Raw genomic sequence first — 19,884 nt, 5'->3', positions numbered from 1 at the left:
ACATGTAGAAACCTGTCTATGTATGACCTTTATCTGAATGGCCACAGGGTCTAATCCACATAGATTTATGGTTTCTAACATAGTTCTATATCCACAATTCCTGGGTCTCTTGCTTGGATATCATGACTCCTTGAAGGGGGTAAGGAGGAATACTACTTGCATACTCTGGATTCTTTTTTTTCAGACCATTGTCTGCAATGTGAAAAAATGTCCAGATTTCTCTACCTCTGGCCAGTGGGAGGTAACCACTGAACATGAAGGGAAGCAAGAATCAGCCATATTTGATGCTGTTATGGTCGGCACTGGTTATCTCACTAACCCATTCTTGCCACTTGATACTTTACCAGGTATGATATTGTCTTCTAAGTCCCTTTATTTTTTTTAAATCATCATCTTATTGATGTCTTGGTTTCAGATTTTTTGAAAAAAAATCACTGTGGTATACCATGTGGTTGCACCCCCAAAGCACTCTCATGGGCCCTCTTTTCTTCTTATTCTCTTTCTCTTGACCTCATCAACTATCAGCGGCTTAATTAGTATCTCTATTCAGATGACTCATAGATGTATATATCCACCCCTAGACTTTCTTTCTTCTGAGTTCCAGTCCTACATCACCTGCTTATTAGATATTTCAAAATGGATTGCTGTAGGCATTTCTAATTAACAATGTCCAAACTAGAACTCATTTTATCATCTACCTTTCTTCCATATTTCATTCAGTCACCCAAGTTCATAATCTGTCTCATCCTCAATATCCCACTCTCAATCACTCTAATCAGCTGCTAGATCTTTTCATTCTTCCTCAACATCTCCTTCATCTCTGCCCTCTTCTCCATTCATCCAGCACCCTCTTTTAGATGCCCATCACCTTTACCCAGCCTACTACAATAGCCTCCTGATGTATCTTTGTTTTCCACATCACTGCCTAAGTGATATTCCCAAAGCATAGATCTGGCCATATGACCTCTATTCAGTTAATTCCAGTGAATTCCTGTTCCCTCTATGACAAGATCTTTTGTCATTTAAAGTCCTTCACAACATAATTCCAATCAACTTTTTCAGCCTTATTCTACATCACTCCCTTTCACACATTCTATGGTTCAGCCCAACTGGTTTTCCTAATCTGTCTTATACAAGACTGATTTTACTGACATGTGGCTAAAACCTTCCATATATATTGTCTCTTCTCCCATTAGAAAGTGAACTCCTTAAGAGGAAGGACCATCTTACTTTCAGATATGTATCCCCAGTGCTTGTTTTTCACATAGGAAGCATTTTTTAAAAATGTTTTATGCATTCATTCAAGACTCTCCATCTCTCATCTCTGCATCTTTACAAATGATCTCCACCTTCAAGTCTGTCTCGTACAATCTCCAGTTTCCTTCAAAGTTTGGCTCAAGTGTCCATTCTACATGAAGCCTTTCATAATTTTCTCCAGTTGTTAGTGTCATTACCCCCCAAATTACCATCTTTATTTTTAGAAACCTTGTATATCCTTTTATGTGCACATGTTATCTCCCCTGAAAGAATGTAAGATTCCTAAAAGGAGAGACTGTTTCATTTTTGTCTCTGTCCTCAGAATCTATCACAATCTATCAAAATGCCCCGTACATAGTGATTAATATAAGTACTAATTGACTGATCACTATTACTTCTTAATAACCCCATCTCTCCAAAAATCCTCCTTTATCGATCCATCAGTAAATGTCTACTAAGTGCTTACTATGTGCCAGACATGGTACTTAGTGCCAAGGATATATTACAATCATATATCACAGCTTCTTCTGAAGAAAGGTCAGTCCCCACCTTCAGGGAGCTTACAAACTAAAGGGGGATGAAAACACACAAAAGGGAGCTGAAAAAGGGGAATGTGAAGGGCAAAGAAGGTACCTGATGTGTGAGATGGTGGAAAAGTCAAAGAAGTCTCAGAGTTTCCTAGGGCAAGGAAGAAAAGTCAGAGAAATGTTAAATAGAGAAACAGTTCCATTAAAGAGACCATAGCCAGGCAGAAAATACATTTTACCATCTGTCCTCTGGGATCCAGATTGGTCATTACATTCATCTGAATTCCAATGTCTTTCACTGTTATTTTCCCTTGTATTACCATGGTCATTCTGTATAGTCATCCCTTATGTCAGCTTTCTTTGCCCTGAATGACTTCATTCATTCATTCAAAAAGCATTTTCTAGGTGCCTACTATGACCCAGGGAGCATGGGAGATACAAAGCCTTCCTTAACATCTTGGAATTCCTTATAGTCATATTTTTGTGCATTAGTATTCCATTACATCCAAATGGCACCATTGCTTCAGTCATCCCTCCTATGTTGGATACCTCCATTTTTTCTTTTTAATATCACAAAAATATTGTTATGAATGTTTCCCTAATTAAAAGAAATGTTACAAATATTTCCATCAACATGTATATTTCCATAACACAGTGTCTGGAACATAGTATGCAATTGTTTCATTCTTTATTCTTACGAAAATTAGTCAATTCACAAAATGGACAAATTTTGAAGGCATAAGCATCTACTTGGGTTTTTCAGTTTTAATGGTATAATATGCATATGTATGCTTTCAAAAGTCACTTCTATCAAAGCACTTGCAAACCTTAAAGCGCTATATGAATGTTTGATCTTATATCTTTATTATTGTCATTCTTTCTAGGCATCATCTCATTCATTAATTATTATTAGCCCCATGCAAGTTAGATAGGGCAACTATCATTATCCTAATCATAGAGGGAAATGAAACCCAAAGTCATATATTGATCACTTTGGTAAACTGGAATTTAGACTTGAGGTAGTAGCATTAGGTAGGAGAGAGCACTGAATTTAGAATAAGAGGACTTCAGTTTGAAACTCAGATCTTCCAGTTAATATCTCCATGATCCCAGATAAGTCATTTCATCTCTATGGGCCTCAGTTTTCTCATCTGTAAAATGACTTTGGACTAATTATCAGTCAAGAACCATCCACTTAATCCTACATTCTAAAGGATTGATATATGGGCTTTATTTCAAATCCCTTATGACTGTGGGTTTGCCAAATAACAATACGAGCTTAATAAACCCACAAGGCATGTTGCACAAATTATTTCTTTCTAACATTTTGGGGTTTTATTTTAAGTTTTGAATTCCAAATTCTACATACCTCCACTCCCCCGTCCCTGAGATGATAAACAAGCAGATGTAGGTTACACACAGGCAAACATAAAACATTTCCATATTAGTCATTTTCTACAAGAAGAATTGAATAAAAGAAAATGAATGAAAGGGAAAACTACATGCTTCAGTCTGTATTCAAACAATATCAATTCTTTCTCTAGAGACAGAAAGTATGCTTCATCATTAGTACTTTGGGTTTTTCTTAGATCATTATGTTTCTGAGAATAGCTAAGTCATTCACAGTTCTTCATTGAACAATACAACTGTAACTGTGTTCAGTTCCCAGTTGTGTTCCCTTCATTTTGCATCAGTTCATGGAAGTCTTTCCAGGCTTTTCTGAAATCATCCTACCAGTCATTTCTTGTACCACAATAATATTCCATTACAATCATATACCACAACTTGTTTAGCCATTCCCCAATTGATGGGCATCCCTTCAATTTCCAATCCTTAGCCACACAAAAAGAGCAGAAAGCTCTTTCCAGAACTTCTTTCAGCATCTGACTGACTGGTCACACTTCTGAAAAGGTTTCATTTCCCTCAAAGCAAAAAATATACTGATTGTGTAACAACAGCTCAGAAATTATTTTCCAGTAACTATTCTTTTTTTTGTTTGGTGCTACATGATCCACTGACCTTTAGTATCAAATAAACCAAGCTAAGCCATCCATATCACCAGCTGATTTCAGCCAAAAGGCAAAATAACCACCCTATGTCACTGAGCCAACTGAAACTAAATATTAGTCTCTTCTTATCCTAAAGGTGATACAGAATGAAGGGCCTGATACAGAAAGCCAGTAGGTTTAGATTGAGTTTCATGCAGTGTCCAAATCAACTCTGAATGGAATCAGTGTCTCAGTCTCCATGGCTAAATATCATACCAATAAATTTACTGACTATGATCCCTTTTCTTGCCAGTTATGAGTAGTAAGATTAAACATCTGTTTATATTTAACAATTACTGTCATAATCTGCATCCAAGGGACTGGACATTGTCCCTTTCTCCATTAAAGAGACTCACTCTAAACCCAGGTGTACATGGTCCAAACTGAATGCTGAGGAAACATGATTACCTAAACAAAAGGACAAGTTCTTTTTCTCTTACTCTTTGGCTCTTTATATCCTAATCCTGGGTTTTAGGGAGGGAAAATTACTTAAAGTTTAAGTTTGGCTGAAGACTAGGTTTTGATCAAAGTGACAGGAGGAAAGTACTAGAGTGTATTCACTATGCATTCTAGATCAGGTTTAGGATAGCTATTTATTTCCTTCACACAAGAGAAAGGCTAAATGCAAAGATTCTTAAGAAAGAATTGGCAGAAACTTTAAAAAAAGGATTCAGTAACATATAATTATACTCTTCTAAATGTCTGAAACTTAAACAGCAAAATATGAAGCATCTTATGGAACTTATGAATAGATATTTTCCATCTCTTCTCAGCTCTGTACTCTCTCCCCCATCTCTTCTGGCAAACCAGACTATGCCTTGGGCTCTTTCTCCTGTCTACGGTTGCCTTCTCCTCCAAGAAGCATTGCACTAGTTATTGTGCCTACCTGGCACCATATGGTATCAGATCCTACAATATAGCCAACACTGCCTGATAGTCCCAGGGGTTCTGACCTCTGGAAGTCAAAGAACTGTCTCTAATGCTAAAGATATCTATCTCGAGATCAAAGCTCAACCACTTATGCTCACTGAAAGAAAACAAAGCAGAAGAAGCAATCAGGGCTCTGAGATTCCATCTAAGATTTGCTAAACCAACATGTACTTTAACTATCACGTGCTCATAGTGCACTGTTTTCTGCTGGTGTGGAGGAAAGGGCAAGCTAGCCTTCTCCAGTCTTTCATGCAAAGCCCAGAGAGAGAGAGAAAGAGCTATTTGTTGCAGTAACAGTAGGGAAAAGAGCAAGCTAAAATGTGTCTCTCCTTAATAAATTAATAGAGACTGCCCTACCTCCGTGCTCTGCCACCATCATGTAGCTAAGAAACCAATGGCAGAATAGCTCCATTATCTCAAAGCACTCAAGCCCTAAAATGCTGAGCCAGCACATGTAATCATCCAGAAACAGGCAGGGCAGCACCATGAAGCAGCTGCCCATCCCCATGTATAAGCCCTGTGGCTGGACTCATAACATTTCGAGGTTTGCAAAGTGATAAAAGGTATTATCTCTCAATCTTCAGATCCTCCCTTTCCAGCAAGCACAGAAGCCATTTTTATATATGATTTATAGATGAAGAAATCGTCATTAAGAGAGACTGAGTGACTTATCTGTGATCACACAAATTGACAGGGTCATGAGCAGGATCTGAACCCAGGTCAATCCTGACACGAAATGCACTGCATTTTCCATTCTGCCACAATGCCTTTCACAAGCAGTGAAAGTACAGGACCATTTCAACTGAGGCCTTTGCAAGTGTTTCATCTCTCCCACTAAATTATACATTCCTTCCAAGAGCCAAAATGTCTTTTAAATCTTTGTGTCCTTTAAATCTTTGTGGGTTCCTAGAGCATAGCATTATGCAATAGAAGATACTAATTCATGTGCTCAATGAAGAAAATAATTTACATTTCAAATTCATTTTGCTGTTATAAATACATTCAACATCAGATTGGCTTCACTCTATGGGTTGGGACATAAAAGAAAGAGGCATGACATTCGTTTCAATGGGACTTCCCTGAACATGGTGAATTTGCTTCTAAAATAAATTTTCACAAAATTATTCTCTTTTTCCTATAAAATCACAAAACCCTTTATACTTCAGCGCTTCAGATGATCTCAGACCTTAGCCATAAACCTACTGCTTCCACGGACACCTGGGTTCAAATGCCATTTCTGATAGCTAAAAAAAAATTACCCTAAAAGTAGTTTGGGTAAGCAATGTAATAGTGGGGAAATGTACTGACAAATAGAAGAAGGAGCAAGGAAATTCAAAAGAAGACACAGACTAGTAGGGCAGAGTAGGAAATATTATGTTAAATTTCAGAAAAACCAAACCAATAGCAACAATATCTACCATTATTATAGCATTCACTATGTGCCAGGCACTGTGCTAAGCTATTTATAAATATCATTTCATAACAGGTACATAACAAATCAGGGAGGTAATAGGCACTACTATTATCAAAATTTTACAGTTGAATAAACTAAGGTTAAATGACTTGCCTAAAGTCCCAAAGGCAGAAAATATTCGAGGCCAGATTTGACCTCAGGTCTTCCTGACTCCAGGCTCAATACTCTATCCACTGAACCATCTAGCCATAGGTAATGGAAATTTATGGTCTCATAAACAGTCCTTTTTTCTATGCTTATTTGGATAAGAAAATGCTTGTGTATGCGCATGTGTTGATTTTTCCCCCATTAGAAGGAAATATGGAAAATAGAGACAGTTTTTTTGTAGGTTTTTTATATTCATACTTCCAGCGTTAGTACAGTTTCTGGGACATGGTAAGCACTTATTAAGTGCTCTATCTATCTATCTATCTATCTATCTATCTATCTAATCTATCTATCTTTCCATCTATCTACCTATCAACCCATGCTTCTATCCATTCATCTACCTTATCTAATCTAAAAGAGGAAGTACACTGGCTCCAGGAGCAGAGATCCTGAGTTCAATGCCCACATCTGACACTTACTCTTGTATGTCCTGAGGCATCACTTGGCCTCCTGGACCTCAGTTTGCTCCTTAAAATGAGGGCTGGACTAGATACCTTCTGATGTCTTTTAGCTCTAAGTCTTCTTTCTTGCAAATATCCTATGATAATGATAGCACAAAGACAAGGATCTACAAACCCTTTTTGCCTTCACAGTTCCATGAGCTACTGATGCAAAATAAATAAATAAATAAAGATTATTCACTTTTTTAAGCACCTCCCCTCTAAACAGGGATTTCAGGGTATAATCAACACCCTCTCCTTCCCAGTCACTAGTTATCAATATCTTTAAGCAGTGAGCAATGGAATGAATCCCGTTGATTAAACTGGGACAGTTTACATAAAGAGGGAAAGAAAGAAAACACCATTTAATGAGCACTTACAAGTCCACGGGACTTGCAGAAAGACTTTTGCTCAATGCAAACATTCTATAAATTGAATATAATACTCGGTGCCTTGGTCAAATGTGGATCCCCAGAAAGTTACACCAGTTTTGAAAGATGTTGTGGCGCTGTACTTGGTCAAAACCATAGCTCACAAGCTCCAACTTTTGTGTTTGCATTATCAACCAGAAAAGATATACTGGCTCAGAGGAAACTATATTTTACCAAATTAAGGGATAATAAAATATTCCAATAACCTCTCCCATCGAAAGGAATGCCAGCAATGAGCGGAGGAAGTGCATACATACAAAGAACATGTATGACTAGGGAATATGTGAAGATACAGTTGTAAAGAAAACTGTGTGGTCAAAGAATACACATTAATAGAGAAATATTGAAAACAAGCTTGGCCTGGGCACATGGATGGAGATGACTCTCATAGGGCATTTTCCACCAGGGTACCCATGCCACTGGGGCAACTCAATTTCAATACTGTTGTTGTTTTGTCATTTTTCAGCCAAGTCCAATTCTCTATGACCCCATTTGGGTTTTCTTGGCAGAAATACAGGAATGGTTTGCCATTTCCTTCTCCAGCTTATTTTACATATGAGGAAACTGAGGCAAACAGATTTAAGTGACTTGCCCAGGGTCACACAACTACCAAGTGTCTTCTAATCCTCTGGTGATGCTATTATGCTGCACCACTGCTCTTTGTCTCATTTGTCTGTTGAGCATTTCAGCTCCACTTTCTGTTGGGCATTGAACCCCGTCATCTCTACTGCTCTCTCTGTTCACTGTTTGTCCCTGCCCTGCACGCAGCATTGTGGAGTCACTTCTTTACAGTTAACTACTGGGGTCCCTGAACTGCTCTCTGCTGCCATCTTCTGGTCATAAGTTCCTCCACTTCCAGGTTACCTATTCTACTCTCTCAACCAGCGTTCCTCAGGAGGCTACAATACATTTAACTCTCATAGCCTAAGGGAATGATAATTTCACCTAGCCCAAAATGTAATTTAAAAAATGGCAGAAAACTGCACCCTAGGAATAAGAATTTTTTTCCTTTTCTCTGATATCTCCACCAGCCACTCAAAATCCATGACCCCAATAAATTATTTGATCTGGTGCTTGAAAATCCCTTTTAATTACAGTCAAATTCTCAGTCTGCATTGCCTCAAGCCATTTTTACACAACATTTCCACAGAGGATCCCTGTGGGGATGGAGTAATGAGTTTCCATGAGTCTCGCTTCCCCTTAAAAGCTCCTGGTTGCCCTGCAAATCAATCCAAGTTCACGAACAAAAGTAGGACTAGTGTCTTCTATCTTAGTGCCTTTATTATAAATCCCTGCCTTTATTGTACCTTCCTACCAACAGCAAAATTGTTGGTCTTTGTTTAGTGCTTCCAATAACAGACCTCTCTGATGTCCTATCATGAGTCATACAGTAAGTATGGGTATCCTGGTGAAAAATGCCCTATGAGAGCCGTCTCCATCCATGTGCCCATACAGTATCATACAGTAAGTTTAAAGACACAGACACACAGCATTCCTGCAAATAGGAAGGAATTCAATTATCTCTCTTTGGCTCAGTTGACTTACTTTGACATGAAGTCAAATGTCATTCTCAGCTACTGATTAAGAAAGGAGAGAATAAGAAAGAATGCAAAAGAGGGGGACTGAAGGGGCAGCTAGTTGGCTCAGTGGATACACTGCAGAGATTGGAGTCAGGAAAATCTGAGTTTAAATCTAGCCTGGGATACTTAGTAGCTGTGTGACTCTGAGCAAGTCACTTAATACTTGTTTGCCTCAGTTACCTCATCTGTAAAATGAGGATAATAATAGCACCTTACCCTCCAGGATTGTTGTGAGGATCAAATGAGATATTTGTAAAGTGCTTAGGATGGCAACTGAGCAGCTAGGTGGCACAGGTGGCCAGGTGCCAAGTCTGGAGTTAGGAAGACCTAAATTCTTATCAAGCCTCAGACACCTACTAACTATGTAATCCCAGGCAAATCACTTAACCCTCTTTGCCTCAGTTTCCTCATCTGTATAATTAACTGGAGAGGGAAATAGCTAACCACCCTGGTATCTTCACCAAGAAAACCCTACATGGGATTACAAAGAGTCAGACACTACTGAAATGACTGAACAACAACAAACAACACTTTATTAATCACAAATAAGAAAGCACAATGGATTTGGGGAGAGAAGATCTGATTTTCATTCCTCCTCTACTTATTACCTTTATGACCTTGGACAAGCTTTTTGGAATATGGTTTCCTCATCTGAAAAATGGAATAGATGATGGATATGGACCAGATGGTCTAAGGCCCCTTCTAGTTCTTAATCCTGCATAGTGCTTTAAGGTCAGAAAGCATTTTTTATAGCATAACTCTATGAGGGAGACAATGATGCAAATGTTATTATCATCATTTCACAGATGAGGAGACAGAGACTCAAAATATTAAAGTGGCTTAACCAAGGTCATGCAAATGGTATCTGAGCCAGAATTAAAACCTAAGTCTGAGTGCAAACAGCATGTTTTATCACTCCACTGTGTACCTAGTAGGTTCATTAGTGAATGATATTATGCTGCTAATTATTTCACAGTATCATGGAATTTCAGAATTGGGAGAGCTCCCAATGGTCATCTAGTCCAACCCATTCCCAAACAAGAATCTCTACCACTTCCAGAGGTCTAATTGTAGGAAGTTTTACAACAGGATAGTTTCCTCTTTATAACTTCTATTCAGTAGCCCACATCCTCACCCAGACCAAACAGACCAAATCTAATCCCTCTTCTGCATGATGGCCCTTTAAATACTAGTAGTATCTTTGAAGTGAGGCATGATCTCACCGCAAACCCATGTTATTGACAGGTTGTATTCACAGAGCTTGTCAAGTCCTTCATTTCCTCTCTTTTGTTTTCCTTTGTAGGTATCAACACCTTTAAAGGTAAGTACTTTCACAGCAGGGAGTACAAGCATCTAGATATTTTCAAGGATAAGAGAGTCCTTGTGATTGGCATGGGGAACTCTGGCACAGACATTGCTGTGGAGGCCAGTCACGTGGCCAAAAAGGTATGGATCTGGAGGTTATTACTTGCAATTATAATGTCATATAAATGTCATATGTGCTGATATGCTGAATGGCCTTTCAAAAATGTAGCTCCTTTGTTGTTGGTCAATTTCACTGTAAATTCTGAATTTATTTCTGTGGAGAGGAAGGAAGGAAGGAAGGAAGGAAGGAAGGAAGGAAGGAAGGAAGGAAGGAAGGAAGGAAGGAAGGAAGGAAGGAAGGAAGGAAGGAAGGAAGGAAGGAAGGAAAGAGTGAGAGAGAAGCCCTCATCATTACATCCCTATTTTTGTTGACACCTAAAATTTTTTAGTCACCAACAACTTGGAGTGACAACGATGAAGATTCAAATCCTACCTCTGAGATTAAAATCTGTGTGACCCCAAGGAACTCTTTTAACCTCTCTCAACCCCAGATTTTCTCATTTGTAAAATAAGGACAATAATAGCCCGCATTCACTGAGTTATTGTAAGGATCAAATGAGATCATGTTGGTCAAATCTTGGCAAAAAGTTAAGCTGCTATATCACCCTCTGTTATTTGGACCCTGTGAGACTCAATTTGTTCGTTTGTGAAACAGACATAATACCCACAGAAATGTTGTGCAGATCCAGTTCGGTAATGTCTGTAAAGCCCTTTGAAACCTGAATGCACAATATATATCAGGAAGTTATTTTACCAAACTGGAGGGAGGGGAGGAAAGAAGATTTGGGAACTGGCAGAGTGTTCAGCGCCACGAACGTGATCATTACAACTGATTTTTTATATGGTACTTAAAGGTTTACAAAGAGTTTACAAATATTAACTCATGATCTCCACAGCAACCCTATGAAGTAAATGCTAAACTATTTTTCTGTTTGCTTCTAGGTCTTCCTCAGCACCACTGGAGGTGCATGGCTGATCAGTCGAGTTTTTGACCATGGGTATCCTTGGGACATGGTGTTCACTACTCGATTTCAAAGTGCATTAAGAAGTTACCTCCCAACTTCAGTTGTAAACTGGCTATTTGGCCAAAAGGCAAATAGCTGGTTTGATCATGCAAACTATGGTTTGGTTCCAGAAAAAAGGTAATTCCTTGACTTCTGTTTTGTGCTGTCAGAAAGGTGGGACCCCAGATTTCTCACTAACTCTTGCAAAGCTGGACTGATGCTGCTGCAAGATCTATGTTTATTTTTTTAACATTTGGAAAGAGCATAGAACCACATCCAAGATTCAATTTGAGGGAGCAAGAAATATACAGGCTTTTTTCCATTGGTAAGGAGAAACTGAATCCTATAGTTACCATTTGAAGCCTCCTTAATGACCACAAGATAAAAACCTCAACAGGAAAGTCTCAATTCAATTCAGCAAACATATGGTAAGGACCTAATGTGTAAAAGATGCTTTGGAGAAAAAGAGAGCTGTGACATTAGATTCTCAAGATGCTTAGTCTTATAGAGGGCATGTACACAATTACATATAAGGAACCAGAATAAGATAAATGCATAGGAGAGGCTAAGCAAAATTCCATGAGTAATTTGAGAAGAGAAAACTTTCATCTACTAGGGTTTATCTGAAGGGGTGGCAGGATGGAGAAGAAGTGGATGGGTGTAGTTGGCAAAATAAGGGACACAAATTAACTGGCATTTATTAAACACCTACTATATGCCAAGCACTGGTGATATAAAGCTTCTGAGGATATGGAGACAAAATGAAACAGTCCCAACACTCAAAGGACTTACATTATATCAGTGGAGAAAACATATACATAAATAAGCATAGAAAGATATATGCATATGTATGTATGTGGGGGTGTATATAATAAGTTTAATACATATACACATATTATATACAAATATAATTGTAAATATGCACATGTGAATGAATGTGTATATGCCTATGTGTACAAACATGAGAAGATGTATATTTGTTTGTGTGTGTATATATGTATACACATATATACACACACATATATACATACACACATATATGACAGATCTATGTGCAACTTCAGAAGAAGAATGCAGTGGACATATCTCCAGTTACTCTCAGAAAATATGGTATCAGAAGGTAAATAGAACTAATCAGGAATCACTGAAATTTGGGGGAAAAAAAGAAAAGACAGGATTGCTGAAGGGCAAGCAGAAACCTGAAGGTTCACCTCCTAGGTGTCCTCACTCTGTCTGAATGTTGGCCAACCAATAGCCTATAAGGAAGAAGTCATTATCAGAAATTTATGAATCTTTCCTGGTATAACTTCCTTCTCTCAAGTGTGACACTCATACTCATTGAAAGGGGAGATTTCCAGAACCAAAGGCAGAATCAGAGGGAGATCAGAACATAAATGAGGCATATTATTCATTGAGGAACCTCTTCCTTCTCTGCTTTGATTTAGGAATTTCCTAAGAGAACCGATACTGAATGATGAGCTCCCAGGACAGATAATTAGTGGGAAAGTGTTGATCAAACCCAAGGTGGAGAAAGTAAAGGAAAACTCTGTGGTATTTAAGAATACTCCAGAAGAAGAGCCTGTTGATATCATTGTCTTGGCCACAGGATATACTTTTGCTTTCCCTTTCCTTGATGAGTCTGTAGTGAAAGTTGAGAACAACCAGGCCTCTTTATATAAGTACATATTCCCTGCACATCTGGAAAAACCAACACTGGCTGTCATCGGCCTAATCAAGCCTTTGGGAGCCTTGACATGCACAACAGAAGTACAAGCCCGATGGGTCACACGAGTCCTAAAGGGTATGTAGATGGAAAACATGTGTGGGAAAAGGGGCAAGAGGTGCAGAAAAGGAAGATGGTTGGAGGGTAGGGTGGTTCTCAAACTTTGTCTAAGTCGAGATGATGACTGATTGATTTTAGATACTACGAATCTTCATAACTTACCAGTTCCCATTTAAAACAGACAGGAACTCTTAAGAGTTGGATTTACATTAGTAGTGATTAAGTCCTAACGCAATGATGACTTACGTTGTATCTCTGAATGCCAAGAAAGTAGAGACTACAAAATACTGGCTTTGTCTATCTACATAAAAACTCATCAGCTATTTTAGTGAAATTGATTGATCTAATTAAGACACCGAAATGGTGATCTTAGAGAAAATATTTTAGTCAAATTGCATGCTTGGTATAATGATATGAGAATCAAGTAGATTTATAACTACTGGTTAAGATATTGATGTCAGAGTGGGAGAGATTGCTAATGTGGTACCCTCATAGATCTCTCCTTGAAACCTGTTATCATTTTTCTCAATGACTTGGATGAAGGAATGGATACCTTACTCAAATGTACCAATGAGACAAAAGTGAGAGGGGACACACTGGAGATTGACAGCACACTGGATTCTGAACCAAACCCAAAACACCCTGACAATATAGAACATTGGGACAAATCTCACAAGTAAACATTTAATTAAGTGAAATTTGAAGAATTACAACTGAGTTGAAAAATCAACTTCACAAGTACAAAATGGAAAAAATGTAACTTGAAGCAATTTAGGTAGAAAAATTAAGATTTGGCAGGCTTCATACAACAAGCAATATGCATCAACAGTGTGATAAAGCTGTCAAAAAAAACATTCCTGTGATTCCAGCTTGCACTAATGGAAGCATGTACTCTGCCATGGTCAGACCATATCTAAAGTGTTCTGGTTACTTCTGGGCATCATATTTTACTAAGAATATTGATAAACTAGGGAGCATCATAAGAAGGATGATAAGAATGTTGTAGGTCAGACTTTGAGATCCTGGCACTTAAGAGTATCTTAAAGGTACTGGGGAAGTTTAGCCTAGCAAAAAGAAGTACATGGTAACAATATCTACAAATGCAAGAATATATTTATTAGATTAGTCTCAGAAGACTGGAATAAGACCACTGGGTGAAAGTTGCAAGGAGACACATTTATGCTTGATTTCAGGGGAAAAAATTCTTACAATTAGGACTATGTAAAAATGAAATGACCTACCTTGGAAAGTAATGAGTTCCCTCTCATTGGAGAATGATTGTTATTCCAGTGTACTGCAGAGATTTTTATTTCGATATGGTTTAGACTGAGTGGCTTATGAGTTGTTCCCTAATTCTGAGATTTGATGATAAAGGACAAAATAATGGTCAGTTGACTTAAATTTTGCTTTTCTACTGGTTACTTTGGCACCATACAGACAGAAAGTTATGGTAAGCTCAAGTCACAAAGATTGCCTTGTGATTTATTAATCACAACTTGCCTCTATCAGGAACCTAAACCATTGGTTTTGTCAGTCTCTTGGGTATAAGAAAAACAGTGGCCAACCTCACCAGTTATACGTTGTGGCACTTGATTCTGGTTTCCCCAAAGTTCTAAGACACCTAAAGGAAATCTTTCATTTTATTTTATAGGCTTAAATAAACTACCACCACCAGAGGTCATGAGAGAAGACATTAACACAAGGAAAGCAAATAAACCAACCGGGTAGGCTATGTCCCTTAACTACTTGCATATATTATTTTAATTTACAACTTGAGTTTTCAAAACTTTTTCCAGTATTCAGAGTAAAGCATTTCCATAAAGCGTCAATGATTGATGTCTTAACCAGAGATGGCAAAAAAAAGTGAATTTCAAGCAAAAAGAAAAGGGAGCATCAAGAGCTCTGGGAAAGTTCCAGGGCAACCTTGATTAGGACTTGCAAGTGAAAGAGAAAATGAGGGGACCCAGAAAATCATGTCAATGAGGATACTAGATCATGACTATCTACCATGTCAAAGAATTAAGGATTTCAGAATAGGGATAAAGACTTTTCCTGTGATTTCATTGGCATAAACAACTCCAAGGTTAGGAAATTCCTTCAACCAAAGCAGGTCAGCACCTTTTCTGAAACTTAGGGTTTTAGAGAGTTGTGTAGAGAAGAGAAAGGTTAACTGACTTTGCCAGGACCACATAGCCAGTCAGAGGCAGCACTTTTAAACAAGGCCATCCTGAATTTAGAGAAAGTTCTTTATCCATTATACTCTGACTCCCATGGACCTAAAATGTTAGAATACATGATAGTAGGAGGGATGTCAAGGAACTTAACATCATGGTCTGGTCTGGGGCCAGCTAGATAGAATCCATCATCACCAATCTGGACAGCATGGTCCCAGGGTGGCTCTTCCACAGATGAATGGACAGTCTCTTCCAGGGCATGATTTCTGGAGGTTTGGTAGAGAGATTACAGCAGTAGCAGGAAGAATATTGAGAAGAAAGTTCGGATGAATCATGGTTGGTTCTGGGGTTAGCTAGATAGGGTTTGACTCTTACCAATTTGAATAGCCCAGCCCTAGGGAAGTAGTATTTTTAAAAGGAGTTCACTTTATAGTAAGGAATAGGAGAAGAATTTTGAGACTAGAAGACATATTAATACATTAGAATGAAGGAGAAATCATGGATATGATTCTGAATTTTAGGAGGACAATTTCAGTTTTACCCATAGTAAGATGACCTTTGTTTTTCCTCCTCTTCCTCATAAAGGTTTGGTTTACACTTCGATCAGGTTTTGCAAACAGACTGTGTCCCATACCTAGATGAGCTCTTGTCTTTCATCAATGCAAAACCCGATTTATTATCTCTGCTCCTGAAGGACCCACTACTGGCTTTTAAGGTTTTCTTCGGCCCCCTTACCCCATACCAGTACCGTCTGACTGGCCCAGGGAAGTGGGATGGAGCCAGGAATGCCATTCTGACCCAGTGGGACCGGACAATCAAGGCAACAAAAACTCGAGTTGTACAAGAGCCTCCAGATACTTTTTCCTACCTACTCAAAGTCTTCAGCTTTTTAGCTCTACTTATGGCTGTATTTTTTATTTTCTAATAGTTGAAGCCTTTGGTATCTTAGGAAAAAAATGCACAGGGCAGTAATCTCCTAGATCCTCCATCAAATCAGAGCCTTCACTTCTGTGGGTCTTTCCCAGAATAACTAATTTGAGGTCTTATTCTTCCCACCTGGAATTCAGATACACTCTAGAAACTCTACAGAAGCCCTATTGACCAATGGTGTCCAGTGTGTACTTTTCCCATCCTTGTCCCTCTCGAGCTGTATTCTGACCTCCATATTCTACCAGCCTATGGGGGATAACTGTTTTCTGCAGACTTTCAAATATTGTATAAATGTAAGCTATCATTATGGTAATTGCTTTCATCTTTCTTATCTGCATTTAATGCCAGTGCAATAAAATAGTTTTTCCTGATTTTGGCAGTTTCAAAAGAGATACCAATCCAAGCTGATGAACTTTTTTCTCCTTTGTAAAGTCTTGTTAATTCAATTTGTGTACGACAGGCAGCCAAAGCTTTATCAATACTAGGTCTGTGTAGAGGTTGTATACTATGCTTTTCACCAAAGGAAAATAAAAGAAGCAGTGAACATTTTCATGTTCTTTTAATCTCTTTATTATTGGAAAGAAGAAGAGGGTGATTAAGAAAGGGGGGAAGGGAGAGAAGAGAGGCAAAGTAATGTCTACTCAGGAATAACATGAAGGACAGGCAGATTAAGTAAATATCTACGTGGCACACACTCAGGCACACATACATACACACACACACATCCAAGACTCAAGTTTCTCAACCAGTATTAAGGTGCTCTGAGATCCAGCTCAACAAATATGAAATAATTTGGCCTCATCATTTGGGAGTAATTCAGTCCTTCCAAATCATTTCAAATGAAATTGATGCCCCAGGAAACCCACAGCCCTACTTCACTCTCATAGGACTATGCACATGATTTCACTTCCTATCAAAAGAACACTGTCTCTGAGAGCTTCATTTGTGACACTACTTTGAGGAATTAGGGGAAATTTCTCTTCAGATTCAGGACTCCAAACAATATTTAGACTCAGGACTTACAGAAGAACAATGCAATTCTCCATCTGTTATGCACTGAATTTCTGTAATACCTTTTCATTACAAGTTTACCCTACCCTGCCCAGCAGAAATGTTATGGACCTCATTTATTACTGCACTGGAGAGTGAGTGGCAAAGAGAGATACTCAGAGGGGAAAAGCAGGGAAAGAGAAAAAGAAGATAGATTAGGGAAGCAAAAGTAACTGTGGTGTCAGAGAATAGAAATTATATAAGTTCGTCCTAATATCAGCTAGGTCTGCATAAAGTGCACCTTGGTCACTGTACCAGGAAGGTCATAGGTTTAGACGTGGAAGAGAACTGGGAGGGTTTTTAATCCAATCCCTTTCACCTTACAGATGAAGAAACTGAGGCAATGTGAGATGCCCAAGGTAGTAAGTGGTGGAGATAAAATTTGAACCTGGCTTCTCTCAATCCCAATTCTGTTATGTTGTGTTGGAGTTAGGTTAACTATGCATCTAAAATCAACAAGAAAGATCTCTTCATGGGGCACTTGGTCATTTCATTTTTCTGGGTTTGTGGTTAGCATTTGTTAAATGACCATTATGAAGATAATTACAGTTAGAAGGGCAATTGTTTCCTTTTCAAATAACAGAAGTGGGTGAAATCTGAAAACTTGAGACCAATGAGGTTGACTTTAATTCCTGACAAAATTTCAAATGTATTAGTAGAGGAATGCTGCATAAATCTTTAGAAAAGCAAACAATAATCACTAAGAACCATCAAAAATAGATGTTTCATCAAAAATAGATGTTCCTAGACTAACTTCATTTCCTTTTCTGATATTAGACTGGTAGAACAGAGGAATGTTCTAGACACAGTAAACCTATCTTTTAATAAAATTGACTGGGCTTAAAAAGAAAAACACCAATACTACAAGAGAGACATTAATATCTCATTGATAGTTTTTTTCAGAAAGGAATGATTTAATATGACACATTTAGATAGTTATTTAAAAGGAATGATTGAATTTAATTTGATACTTTTAAATAGTTGTTTTAAAAGAATGGTTTAACATTATGCATTTAAATTACTTATATAATTTGTTTCATCCTCTTTCTACTACATCAAAGATGTCAAATAGTTCACCATACAGATAGCATTATTCCCTACGCTCCCGTGTGGCTGAACAAGATTAAAATGTAATTAGAAAATAGTTAGCAAAATAAGTCAAAGTGTAACAGAACATAGATAATGTTAATATGTATGTGATTTCTAAGCCACCAGAAGTACCTTACTTAATAAGTGGCTCTGCTTCTTTTTGAGTTTGACATTACTGCACTCCACCATGCCTACTGTATTCTCGAGTAAAATAGGGGACCATCAAAGCAACAAAGACAAGGTGTCACAACCCCAAAAAGTTTGAGAGTCACTTATTTCATTGATTGTCTAAATTGTACATTTCTTTGCAGAGGCAAAATAGGAGAGGAAAGGTGATTGAAACTGTCACAATAGGAAGACAAATTTTGAAAGAATTCAGAAATTCAGCTCTCTCTAGCTCACTTTAGAAGTGAATGACCATGTTTTACCCTAGACCAAAACTTCTTAAATTGTGAGGCACTACCCCATATGGGGTTGAGTAACTGAATTTGGGGGTCATGAAAAATTTGACAACCATAAAAGGTTTCTGAACATGCAACTACCAAAAACCAATGCAAAATCAATTGTGTAATGAATCTGCAGTGTTTCTGGCAGCATTTGCTCATGTTGTATTGTGTGACTTTACTGCAGGCTTGGTTCTGAACACATAACATAAGCACTTTGAACCATGCATGCCTTTGTGCCTTGCCACCAGTGAAAGCTACCAGAAACACCTTAGCTGAGATTTAATACCACTGTATATTATGAAGTGTTTTTATTGTATATATAAAGTTTTCTGCTCTTACAGAAACATAACATGTTAATTACAGTAACCAAAGACTTTTAATGTTTTCCTGCCATCACTCCTCGGCATGTAAGCATCAAATTAGTATATCTTTGCATTATATTGTGTTAGAATGTTTGATTTTAAAAATTGCTGTTATCACCTTCTTCTATAGAAATATAAGTATTTAACTGCAGCTAGATAAAAGTCCTTTAATAACATTTCTCCACCATCACCACAGTATGTGTAAGTGTGAACACCAATTTTTTTAAATTAAGCACAAATGTAATTTCATAAATGAAAGCTAATTTTCATTTAAGAAATTATTTGCAATAATCATTTATATTTTAGTACAAAAATATTTTCTAGTTATGGATAAGTGGTTAAATTTAGACAGAAGGAGCAAAAATATGGATGACAGTATAGCAGATTCTTCACTACCATATTATTGTACACCTAAATTTACAAGAAAAATAAAATATTTTGAATCATTTTGCAAATTTAATTCTAATAATGATGAGGGTGTGGAAAAACCTCTTTGTTTAGTTTGTAATGAAGTTTTGGCTGTGGAGAGCATGAAACAAGCCAAACTGAAATAGCATCTTAACACTAAGCATGCAATACAATGCAATAAACCAATGGAATATTTTGAACAACTTTTGAAATCTTCAAATAAAAAAATAATGTTTTGAGAAATTTGTTTCTGTCAGAATAAAGTATTTACTTGCATGTTATGAAAACTTTTATTTAAGGACAAAAACTAAAAAGCCCCATGCAATAGGAGAAGATCTTGTGTTACCTGCTGCTATTAAAATGTCAGAAAAAGTTCATGGAAAAAAGTATGGGGATGAAATTGAATGATCATATTCCCAAAAGAATTTCTTAAATTATT

General features: G+C 37.6%; 1 protein-coding gene across 4 annotated transcripts in view; it reads left to right on the top strand.

Annotated features, from left to right (window-relative positions):
* Positions 1-16,639, top strand: part of LOC140529757 (flavin-containing monooxygenase 1-like) — a 30,635-nt gene extending 13,996 nt beyond the window's left edge. For all 4 annotated transcript variants that reach the window (XM_072648662.1, XM_072648661.1, XM_072648660.1 and 1 more), the window contains 6 exons: positions 185-347; positions 10,138-10,280; positions 11,142-11,341; positions 12,649-13,004; positions 14,638-14,710; positions 15,746-16,639. In XM_072648662.1, coding sequence (XP_072504763.1) covers positions 185-347; positions 10,138-10,280; positions 11,142-11,341; positions 12,649-13,004; positions 14,638-14,710; positions 15,746-16,085 — 1,275 coding nt within the window. In that variant the 3' untranslated portion in view covers positions 16,086-16,639. The remainder of the gene's footprint in view (positions 1-184; positions 348-10,137; positions 10,281-11,141; positions 11,342-12,648; positions 13,005-14,637; positions 14,711-15,745) is intronic.
* Positions 16,640-19,884: the final 3,245 nt, after the last annotated feature.

This window comes from Notamacropus eugenii, chromosome 2 (assembly GCF_028372415.1).
Source record: "Notamacropus eugenii isolate mMacEug1 chromosome 2, mMacEug1.pri_v2, whole genome shotgun sequence".
Lineage (NCBI taxonomy): Eukaryota > Metazoa > Chordata > Mammalia > Diprotodontia > Macropodidae > Notamacropus > Notamacropus eugenii.
Note: the sequence above shows the minus strand (reverse complement) of the source record. Positions and strands in the feature narration are given on the sequence as shown.